We start from the raw sequence: 13,072 nt of genomic DNA, 5'->3' as shown, positions 1-13,072 counted from the left end.
ATGTTCACCCGATGAACATTTTGATGTATTAGAAACTTCGAACACCGAACAATCAGGAGAATCGACCGATGATGAGATTCACAATGATATTCAACAAACACTATCAGCAGATTGCGAATCTTACGATGAAATTCCACTAAGTATGCGTGTAGAGTGTTTTTATGGAAAAGATGGGACGAAATGGAATCGTCGTAAGCCAAATCTGAGAACAAAAAATCCAAGTTACAATAAGATAACTGAAAAACCAGGTGTGACTAATTTGGCAAAAAATGCAAAAAATGAAATTGACGCGTGGTATATTTTTTTTACGGGTCCTATGATTGAACATATAGTGTTCTGTACAAATATATATATCGATAAAATTAAGTCAAATTTTACCAGAGAAAGAGATGTAGCTCATACAACCACACGGGAAATAAAAGGTTTACTGGTTGCTTGTACATGATTGGTAAGTAATAATAATTTATATTATAGTTTTATAGCTATAATAATTATAAATTTGTATACGTTACACATCTTGTAATACATTATTATATGATACTGCCCTGCTAAGAAAAGTTCCGTAAAAACCAATAATATATAAGTTTTGAGTAAAATTCAGTTTCGTATTTTTCATTTTTTTATACCTATATAATATTATATTATTATTATATAGAATTTTATTGTGTAACTATTTTCGTCAGTCGTCGTTGTTCTTATCGTTGTATTTTGTTATGTTAAATTATATACATAATATATAATATATAGGTAGTTGTTTATTTATTTTTTTATCATATTTCTGTTATTAGGTGCAATAAAATGTGGTCATAGAAATGCTCGGGATTTGTGGAAATTAGATGGAGTAGGTGTAGATATTGTATCATGTGTTATGTCAGAAAAACGGTTTGAATTTTTATTGCGATATATACGTTTTGATGACATAAGAGGACGCGAAGAAAGAAAAAAGTTTGATAAAATAACTCATGTGCGATGGTTATTTGAAAGTTTTATACTACAGTGTAAACAGTCATATAGTTTATCCGAGTTTGTCACTATAGACGAAAAACTCCAAGCCTTTCGTGGTCGATGTTCTTTTAGGCAGTACATTCCGTCCAAACCTGCTAAATATGGTATAAAAATTTTTGCTATGGTAGATAACATTTCATATTTCACCAGTAATATGGAAATTTATGCCGGAAAACAACCTGATGGTCCATTTAGTATTGATAACAGTCCGAAAAATGTTGTTCATCGTTTGATACAACCTATTAGGAATACAGGAAGAAACGTGACAATCGATAACTGGTTTACTAGTGTTCCGCTCGCAGATGAATTACTGAATCAAAAACTCACCTTACTTGGTACCCTTAGGAAAAATAAAACTCAAATACCACAGGAATTTAAAATTCGAAACATTTCGAAACACGAAAAATCGCCCTGTATTTAGTTCTTATTTTGGATTTAGTGGAAAAAAAGTTCTAGTTTCATACAAACCTAAAAATAACAAAATAGTATTACTATTATCCACAATGCACAATGATAATTCAATCGACAGTAGTACAGGAGCGGCAAAAAAACCAAACATGATAACGATATATAATGCAACGAAAGGCTCTGTGGATACAATGGATAAGAAAACCGAGAATTACACTGTTGCACAGCGGTGTACGTTGGCCATTAGTAGTTTTTTATTCATTGCTAAACATCGGTGGACTAAACGCACAAATTATTTTCCAAGAAAATACTTCAATAAGAAAAACAAGACTTGTATTTTTGAAGACATTAGCTCGTCAACTAATGCAAGAACAAATGGAATATCGTTTGACACTGGATTGTTTGCCAAAACAAATAAAATTAAGACTAAATGAATACTGCAACATAACAAGACCTAACGTGGGGGAAATACAACGTGTACGAGCTTCTGGAAGATGTACTTTTTGTGACCGCTCAAAAGATCGTAAGGCTACAAAAGTATGTACTAATTGCGCAAGGCTCATTTGCAGAGACCATATAATAGAGACTTGCCCTGACTGCTTTGAGGCTTCATAGTTTTAATAATTTTAAATTTTAAGGAAATAAAAATTATGTATTTGTAAACAAAGATTATTAAATATTTTTTTTTTTTATTAAAATTTGTAAAACACGCATGTAAATTAATTAATATATACTTAATTAATTTAATAAGAAAGTTATTTTATAAATTGTAATTTAAAATCTGCAATAAATAGTCAATAATAACTGAATAATGTAAAGAAAAAAGTGTTTTTATATTAACGGAAAATAATTACCCCACGCGCGCAACTATATGGTCTGATACCGCGCGCGTCACTAAAGGTTAAGTTTCTTTCTTGCATATATTATTAATTGTATAACATATTAGGTAATTAAAATGATTAATTACAAACATCTTCCTACGTCATTTACTAAAAGGGAAGGACAACGTTTTGTCTGCAAGTAAGTGGATATTGGTAAAATATAACATGATGTAACGTTTTATGTCAAATTTGATTTTCTAATACTACCTAGTACAGGGATGGCGAACCTGTGTCACGCGTGTCACGGAGTGACACGCGCGCATTATTACAGTGACACTCCAATTTAAAATATAATTCATAATTTTTACTTCACTTTCCAAAAAAATTATTGATAATTTGAAACTATTTTTAACTTATTATTGGAGTATATTGTAAGATATTGTAATCTGTACTTTCCATTTCCTAAGCTCGTAAACGAAACGATTAGATAAATAAATTCGTTTATCACGTTTACGTAACAAACGTAGGTACAACAGAACAGTCGACAGTCGTCAACAGATAGTTTCGGATGCCTTACACGACGACTATTTTAACCAACCTATTCAATATTGCTTCGGGCTTACTCAATATAATTCACGTTTAACCATTGGAAGTTTAATACATTGGTGAGTATTATTTTTTTACCAATATTTCACCAAAAAATTAAAAATTCGTATAAAATAATTAATATTATATTCTTAATTTATAGAATAAAGATGTTCAAAAAATTAAAACTGAATCCAGAGAAAAGTGGTAGTGGGAGATTATTCCACGAACAGTGGACAGTGGATTTTGGTGTAATTCAAAACAATAATAAGGTACTATGTTGCTTGTGTAACGAAACAGTTGTAAGCCGTAGTTTTAATGTTAAAAGACATTTCGAGACAGTTCATAATAATATATTTTCTCTATCGGCTGAAGAAAAATTAGAATTGATTTCTCAAAAAGTAAAATTTTTTAGAAGTCAATCAAACAAATTTTATTATATTTGTATTATATTATATTTTATTATATTATATTATTATTTGTATGAGTAATGATATAACAGATCAGCTTCAAACAGATTTGGCTTCAGAAAATTATTTTTCAATCTGTCTTGACGAAAGTACAGATGTAACTTCACAGGCGCGACTAGCAGTCTTTGTTAGGTTCAGTAGTGTTAATATCATGAGGGAAGAATTAGTAAAATTAATGACGATTTCTACTAAAACAACTGGTCAAGAAATTATGAATGTAGTAGTAATAGTAAATAGTAAATTAATGCTGTAAATATATATTAATATTATGTAATAGTAAATAGTAAATTAATGCTGTAAAGATATATTAATATGTACATGTAACTTTATAAATAGTAAATAGTATAAATGCTGTAAGGTTATATTAATATGCAATAGTACCTAAATAGAAAATGCTGTAAAGTTTAAATATTTTATACACCTAACAACAAAAAAAATCATGTTTATATGTTTAATTAATTATTTTTTAAGCAAAAAAAAAGATTTGACACGCAGTTATCAAAAGGTTCGCCATCCCTGCACTAGACACAGCTGATGCGTTAGGTAACATAAGAAGTATTCCTGATACAAGGCAGTTATTTGAAACTTACTTTAATGATGGACTCGGTTAGTTAAGTATTAGTTTTTACAAAATTAATAATTTTATTTTTTAATTTAAAGTTTCAAATTGTACTTAACTACCTATGTATAATTTATATCATTGTTTATTATTTAGGAATAACTGACTCAATGACATTTCTTGAAGGTAAGCTGGAGTTAGAAGGTGATGAACATGTTATTGCTGATGCATCTCTAAACCCAAAGTACAGAACAGTTCAGCATTGGCATAATGTATGGAGAGAATTTAATCTAGGCCCAAGAATTGGGGAGGGCGTAATAGAGGTAGGTATTTATTATTATTTAATAGGTACCTATTTACAATTATCCATTAGTTACTATCAATTATTATGATTTGACTAATATTTTTATTTTTATTGAAGAAACTTCAGTCAAAAAAAGCCTCATATGAAGAAAAAGGAGTTAAGATTTTAATTAATGAAGAACCATTTGCTGTTGTTATTTGTACACCACTGATGCAACGTGCACATAAATTACCTTACTCAAAAGACATAGTATTATCTGATAGTACAGCGTCATGTGATGCACATAATCATTCTATTACATTCATGCTTACCCCATGTGCTGTTGGTGCTGTTCCATTAGCTGTAATTATCACTAAAGGCCAGTCAATGAATGATTATAAAATTGGATTTGAATAAGTTAAGAATTGTGTTGGTCCTGATGGATTTGGTGGTGAATGTTTTCCAAAATTATTCATAACAGATGACAGTGAAGCAGAAAGACGGGCATACAATCTGTATGGCCACAGTCAAAGCAGTTACTGTGTCGTTTCCACATATGTCAATCTGTTTGGAGGTGGTTATGGGGTAGTGAAAATAACATTGAAAAGTTAGATCGCCCTATTTTGTATGCATTGTTTAATAAAATATTAACGGCATCAAGTGTAGAAATGGCTGAAGTCGCTTATTTAAATGCCATAGACAGCAATAATAATGTTAATGTAGCCAAGTATCCCAACTGGGTTAACTATGTAAATTTATATTGGAAGCGTAAGGAAATATGGGTTTTATCTTATAGAAACTTTGAAACCCATGGACACCAAACCAACAATTTCAGCGAGATATGTGTCAGAATATATAAAGATATAGTTTTATCCAGAAATAAAGCTTATAATGTGGTTTCGTTAGTGGATTTCACAAGTACTGTAATGGAGCATTATTATATTCGCAGAATTCGAAAGTTTTGTAATAGTCGTTGTGATGTATCACGTTTATTTTTAATATCATTACAAAAAAAAATTAAGTATCTAACTATCGATATGATTGAATCATTGGAAAATAATATGTTTAAAGTACCAAGTGAAAAAGATACAGAAATGTATGAAGTAAATGCAACATTGGGGTATTGTACTTGCTATCAAGGTCATTTGGGGACCTTTTGCAAACACCAAGCAGCAGTATATTTTTTTTTTAGTAAAGAACTACCTAATGCACCACCAGTTACAGCTAAATGTAGATATAATATGGCTGTTTTAGCATTTGGAGACAAAGTTCAACCTTTATCATTTTATAATTCATTAAATGCTCAAGACGAGATTGAAGAAAATAATACTGAAATTATTGATGTAAATTATACAAATAATATGAGTAAAGTTGTTATAGATGAAAAACAACCAGAATTAATAACAAATAATGTATTAAAACCTGTACAACAGGACTTTCAAAGCGTTGTAGATTTAATGGTTCACAAAAATGACGAATTTGGATCAACAAATAAATCGTTAAATATATTTTTGAAAAAACTTGGAAACGTCAAAACCAAAAACTCTTGGGAAACATTTTTGTCCACTTGTGGGAAACAGATTTCTCTTCGTCATGCTAATAAAGCTAAAATACGAGTTCAACCTACATCAATAAGTCGACGAAGACCTGGAGTGACTAGAGGCAGTAGTAGATTAGTGGTGGGACGACCAGCAAAAACTGAAAATTCGAAAAAAAATAAGCGTAAAAGAAACTTACAACAAAACATCAATAAAAATCAACCAAATGCAAAATCACATTGAAATTATACTAATAAGCTAACAATGACAATTATCTTTGAAAAGGTAACACTAGGATAATTACTAAATATTAAATATAACAATTAATGATTTTAAATAGGCATGTACCTAATTATAATTTACCTATTCATTTATTTTATATTTTTTAGTTTTTAGATTTAAAAAATAATTATTTTGTGAATTATGTAATTATACAGTGTAACAGACAGATGCGAGTTAAACGTACGACAAAAATTGTGATAAATATATGGAGATTAAATAATTTAAGGAAATCGACTTACAATAAGTAAAATAAAAAAAGTATTTACAAGACTTATAATTAGGTAGTAACTTTATATTAAATTAAATGTGTTTCATATTTACAATTATCATCTTTATCTAGTTGTTAAAAAAGGATTTCTAACAATAAAAGGCATTATTAAATTCATCCACTTGTCGCACAAGTGCACAACAACAGTGGAATGAGAGTGTTTTCCAGGAAGCAAGTCTAAGTTTATGAGGAATCCAATACCTATATCATAATGGAATCAAATGTTAATAGTGTAATTTGTTTTTAGATTTGCAGTTACCAAACAATAATCTGTAATTTTGATTGAAAATTAATAATCATTACTAAACAATTATAAATATGTGGTAGTTGTCAAATGTTGATGTGGGGGGCTGGGCCAATTACAAATTATTATATTATTATTTATTACTTATTCACAATCCAACAATCAAGGATAAATTGGTAAGTACTAGGTAGTATTAGAAAATCAAATTTGACATAAAACGTTACATCATGTTATATTTTACCAATATCCACTTACTTGCAGACAAAACGTTGTCCTTCCCTTTTAGTAAATGACGTAGGAAGATGTTTGTAATTAATCATTTAATTACCTCATTTGTTATACAATTAATAATATATGCAAGAAAGAAACTTAAAAGTTGAAAACTATTATTGCAAGTTTTTGTTATATTTTGTTGATAACAGATATATAACTATGTGATAACTATCAGCGCGGGAAAACAAGTCGATTTGAAGCGACCAATGAGAATTATGCTGGTGCCGAAATCATGTACGTTTTGTTAATATGCCAGCGGGACACCACGATTACGACGATAAAAACCAGTTATCCCCGCACCTCACTCCAACATAGTTACGGCGGCTGGAATAAAATACGAATTTATTAGTATTATTGGTTCTTATCGCCATCTACCGAGAGTTTTATTGTACGCCGCCGAAAACACAGTCAGTGAGCAATCTATAGTATTTATAATCAATGATATTACGTATATTATGTAGTTGAAATATGAGTATAGTATGGTGTGGCGCGTACTTATAGCTGTTTATATTTTATATCAGTGGCATGGGGGGGGGGGGGGATGATGGGGATAGATCCCCCAGAGCCATTGTTTTAATGTTTAATGCATTGATTTATATGCTGATAAAGATAATTTGGTTATACATTTTTTAGGTATACAAACACCAAGACACCAAGGCAATGGTCATGCGTATATAATAATATTAATAATATATGCTCATTGCATATTATTGCTTGATAACTTCTGGATAGTGGAGTGGATTGTCGTTGGCTCTTCCGTCCTTGAATACCGACACCCACGGCTGTCTTCACTTACCCCTTTCAGTTTCCTCGAGTTAGTTAGAATTTAAGTATGCAGTATTAAGTAATTTTTTTTTTTTTGTTTTATATATGTATATAAGAAATAGTGTTTAATTTCATACAAATTACATTGAAGATGGTACATGAAATATATTATAAGGTTACAAAAATATTGCAAGTAGGTACTATAGTTATTAACATTTTTTTTTTTTTTTTATCACTATTATAATAAATGTTCATAATACATTATAACATATAACCTAATTTGTTTGGCATTTACATTGTTTCTCCGTATTCACAGTTGCTACGGTACTTATTTCACTTACTTCGTGGACTTTATCAGCCATTTTTGACAAATTAGATAGCGAATCTGTGCTGGTTGTGAGTACAGCTTGTACTTGTACAGGTAGGCGCTGTAACCATAGATTTTTCAGCATATCGTCGGCTAACTGGTCACCTGCTAACTGCTGCATTTCCCGAAGCAAATATGACGGTTTTTTATCGCCTAGTTCTAAATCACGCAACAACTTTTTAAGCTTTTTCTCCTCCGACTCGGATAAACGCTCGGCGAGTACCTGTTTTAGTTTCAAGTACTTATTGCTTACCGGTGGTTTTTCGAGAATATCTGATACGTACGTTAAAATATCTCCGTCTAGCGCGCCGACAACGTAATGAAACTTTGTCTCGTCGTCGGTGATATTTGCTGTGACAAAACGGGATTCCAGTTGAATGAACCACATTTTTGGATTCTTTATCCAAAATGGTGGTGCCTTGAAATGGTGTATGAAAGTTGGCTGTTGAACTTGTGCTAGTGGATGTTCGTCGGGCATGTTTTCCGTTTTTTATTAAAAACGTCGACGTCGAGGTCGAGGTCACCACTTTGTAGAGGTATCTTGTTATTGTGAATTTAAAAAGTTAATACTAAACAGTAGTAAACACTCTACAATTATGTTTTAGTTTCACATAATAATTTTATTAAGTAACAATTTTTTATTTTTATGATCACAAGTTTTTGTAAGGATTAAATAATTAACCTAACCTAAATTTTGCTTTTACAAATAATAATAGTAATAATTATATTAATCAGTCTGACCATCTGCACCACATATATTATACTTTAACCTTTTAGTTATAAAGCAATGGCTTTAAAATAGTGCTGTAATATTTTAGTATTTTACCAATATAAAGGAACTTTAAAAACAAATATTTTTAAATATTAACTTTATTAGAACATTATACGATTAACTTCTGATAAATTTTGGTTTTTTTGACGTTTAGCTTCGGGAAAAACACCTTCAAAGTACTCTTGTTGGGTGGCCTTCGTGTGTTTTTTGCTATGTCTATCTTTTTTATTCAACCATAATAATACAGCTGGTTCTGGATTGAAATTATTGACAGTTACCATATTAATTCGAATATGAAGAGAATCTTTAATGGTTTCTGGCGTTAAAGAAATTCTTCTTGAGGTTTTCATAATGTTATAACAGGAAATTAACCGTTATACATCTGCAGAATGAGGTTTAGCAGCAAAAATTCTGGCCTGTAATTATTAAAAAAAAAAATTAAGCTCAAATAATTAAATTGTACAGAATGAAATTAATAACATACCAATGAAGTACTAAGTGACTTCCAGTTTTCATTTTTTAACACAATTTTTAAAATATTTATTGAAATATGGCCTTTAAGTTCTTCAATCGTGCAAGCCTCTTGATACGATGCAACAAAATCTATTAACTGATAATCTGGGCAAATCAATCTGTGACATCTTTTAAGTTCATCAGGAGTAACAAATTCACTAAACTTTCTTAAAGGTTTTAACTCTGATAATGCAGAAGTATCTAAACGTTCATTGAGGTAAGTCAAAATGTGTTGAATTGCGTCATGACGAATAGCTTTAAAAAAACGACTATCAGACACATACAAATTATGATTTTTTTTTTTCTGTTTTGCAACATTTTGTCTTGTAACTCAATATTATGTAAAGTAATTATTTGAACTGAATCCTCTGTATTTAAATAAACTAATTGTTTTTCAAGTAATTCTTCCCAGCCACCAGGATATACAGACAATTTTAAACTTTCAATCATTTTAACTAATGTATTTCTTTTATCTTCTAAGTCAAAAATTAGAATATCATCAGATTGTATTTGTTTTTGGAATCTTGAATACAAGTAACCAAGATCTGACATAAAGCACAATAATTTTAAGTTTTTTACGTCAGTTAACATTTTATAAAATCCAGCTGCTGTATTATTTTTATCTTCAGATATTTGCAATTTAAAATATTTCACCAAAACTCTCCAACTTCTCAACATAGAATTTAATAAATCATACGTAAACTCTGTCCACCTTACTTCAAAATATTTTGGAAGACTTAGTATATTGATATTATCTTCATTAGCTAATTGTTTTAGTTCTCTTGTTCTTATCCCAGATTGATGAAAATAAGTTGATATTGATGAACATAGTTGTATACATTTTTTTAATTCAATAACATTTGTAGTTAGTGTTTCCCAAGCTAGAGCAGAACGGTGGACAGCACACCACATTTTTAAAAAGGGAATTTGAATAGATTTATCTTCCCTGTCTTTTTCAAATAACGCCCAAAGACCCTTTTTTTGTCCAATATTAACATTAGCACCATCTGTGACAAAAGAAGAAATCATTGGTAATATTTTATCCCATTCAAATAATTTACACAATGCAATCTTGATTGCATTAAAATGTCCAACTGCACCTTTAATTTCTGGTTCTTCAAAACCAATAAATAACATTTCTGGATCACCATTTTCAGTTATTATTTTAACTAAAATATGAATGTTATCTATTTGACTTCGATCTACTGATCCATCAGCTCTTAAAGAAATCGCAAGACATTTATCTAATTTATTTTTAAGATTAATAACATCAGCCTGAACAATACATTTTAAAAACTCTGTATAATTTGTTGGATTAATATATTGTAAATCGCCTTCTTTCGGAACAAAAGGTTGAAATTTTTTAGCTAGATCTAAATGTTTACGTTTTAAGTCTACTATTTCTCGTGATGGCCATGACCAAGCACTTAAGGTACCGCGCTTAGCATCATTAAATATTGTACACATAAAACGACCAATTTTATTTGCTAATTTTTGGTTTTGTTGAGATATACATTTGTCCATTGGAGCAATTTTTTTATTTTTATCCGTGGTTAATTTTGATAGTTGAAATACTTTAACACATTCAACATGCTCAACTGACTGGAGGTGGTTTTTTAAAAGCTCTTTACGTGGAGCAGTACCTAGTTCACTACATATAGCTGGAATATGATTTTTTTGCTTGATATAAATAATGTTGTTGGCGATAGCATATACTGCACCTTACCATTTTTCTACCTTTAACACCTTCTAATTTTTCAAAAACATTATCCAGTACTAAACTTTTTTTTTTTTTAATAGCTTCACTACTACAACTAGCATTATTATCATCAGATTTACCAGTTGAATCAGTTTCTTTTGAAATATTAATAGCTACATTTTCAGTAATATTTGTGCCAATATTATTTTTTTCTTTAATATTTACATTACTACAACTAGCAATATTAATATCAGAGTTACCAGTTTCTTGTAAAGCATCAATAGCTACATTTTCAACAGAATTATTAGAAGTTGCTAAAAAAAAAAAAAACATAGCCCCTATCAATAAATAATATATATTTACAGTCAATGACTTTTATTTAAATAAAGTTGGACCTCTATTTATCAAATTTGAAGGTTCTTTAAAAAAAATTTGTAAAATAGAAATTTTGCTGAAAATTTTTTTTATTTATAAAACTAATTTTAAATGTACAAAATGCATGAAAATAATAAAACATAATATCAGTAAATAAATAAAAATTAAATTTAAATTACCTAGATAATTAAGTATGTATATTAAAGTTTTTTTTTATTCTTTGTGGTCGAAGAACTTTCTGATATCCAGTATTATACTATTATTGTTATTGAAAAACTTTTGTACCATTCTGACTATAAAAATGGTCGTACCTATTGACCTATAAGGCTGATTGACAAGTGTGCACTTTATACAATTATAATTATGTAACAAAGTTTTTAAGTTTATTGCAGAAAAATAACTCAAAATTAATTCGTTAAATAGAAACGTTTTTGAAAGAAAAATGTACGATTCCATACAACATTTTTTTATATAGAGTTTCGTTAAATAGAAGTTTGTTAAAGAGAGGTACCACTACATTTGAGCTTACAATAAGGTAGTACTTACCATTTACTTTTATTAAAAATTTATGCATTGTGGAAACTGGAAATATGTAGAAATAAAACTATTACTGAGTGTCTGAGTGTAGTACTGTACTACTGTCAGACTGTCTATACTCTATAATGCATTAGTGTGTGGTGTGTCGTGTCTGGTTCACGGTTATATTAGTAAAATAGGTATTGAGTTTAATAATAATACTATCAGCGACGGCTATTGCAGTGTTGCATGCGGGTTATTTCTAGATAAACATTACTAAGCTGATAAAAATAAAAATAGCTTCTCTCGATAACAATAAATAATAACAACTATAATGAGTATAAGAAGTAACAATACAAAATATTGTTTACTGTGTGTCTGTGTAAAATGTATATTATAATAATAAAAATATGGTTTGTCAAAAAACCATTAAATTATTAAAAAAATGTGAAGCTATAAAATTGTATAAAATATTATTATAAAGGTTTAACACACTTTTAAAATTCGTACTACACACTGCACTTTTCGTACTACACAAAATGTGTCGTACTACACACAATTTTAGGGACTGGTTATATGTATTTTTTCGATGGAAGTGTTTATTAGGATCTATATATTGATTCGGTCTAATTTCATTATTTGTGTTGTAATTATTATTTGGATAAAAAGTATTGTTTGGGTGATAATTTTGATTATTAACATAATTGTTTGGAATAAATGAATCATTTGCATTATACATTTGATTATTAAAACTGTTGTTTGAATTAAATGAATTATTTGCATTCTGTTTTTGATTACTATAACCATTATTGTTATTATTGCTAGTTCGTAATTGCACATATTATTATTGAATGCATTGTTTGGATTATTTTGAATATTGTGATATGGGCTAGGACTATTCACATGCATATTATTATTAAATTTCTTTTTCTGGTTAAAATGTCTATTACCATTGTTAATATTATTTAATTTAGATTTTAAAAATTAATTTTCTTTCCTAAGAGTGTCAATATCCACAGAACTTATATTTTGAAAATCTGTGTGCATCAATTTCGAATTTTCTATTTTTTTTAAAATTAATTTCCAAGTTGTCTAAACTCTAAAGTGTCATTATTCATAATAGTTTCGGTGTTATAATATTCTGGTGTTAGTGCCTCTAATATTATATCAATTTTCTCGGTCTCAGGAATGGTGCAATTTGTTTGACTAATTAAGTATAAAATATCTGCTAAGAACTCCGATATTGTTTCTGTCGATTTTAATTTTTTATTTCGTAATTTGTTTCTTAACATACGATTCCTAGCCGGCGATGCAAATTTTTCCTTATAT

General features: G+C 29.2%; 1 protein-coding gene and 1 pseudogene across 1 annotated transcript; one reads left to right on the top strand and one right to left on the bottom strand.

Annotated features, from left to right (window-relative positions):
- Positions 1-3,440: 3,440 nt before the first annotated feature.
- On the top strand, positions 3,441-5,912 carry LOC132942603 (uncharacterized; annotated as a pseudogene).
- Positions 5,913-7,776: 1,864 nt separating this feature from the next.
- Positions 7,777-8,346, bottom strand: LOC132942594 (uncharacterized). The gene has a single exon (XM_061011151.1). It carries the CDS (start codon positions 8,344-8,346, stop codon positions 7,777-7,779), a length of 570 nt encoding a protein of 189 aa, XP_060867134.1.
- Positions 8,347-13,072: the final 4,726 nt, after the last annotated feature.

The sequence above is a fragment of the Metopolophium dirhodum genome, chromosome 1 (assembly GCF_019925205.1).
Source record: "Metopolophium dirhodum isolate CAU chromosome 1, ASM1992520v1, whole genome shotgun sequence".
In the NCBI taxonomy this organism is placed as follows: Eukaryota; Metazoa; Arthropoda; class Insecta; order Hemiptera; family Aphididae; genus Metopolophium; species Metopolophium dirhodum.
Note: the sequence above shows the minus strand (reverse complement) of the source record. Positions and strands in the feature narration are given on the sequence as shown.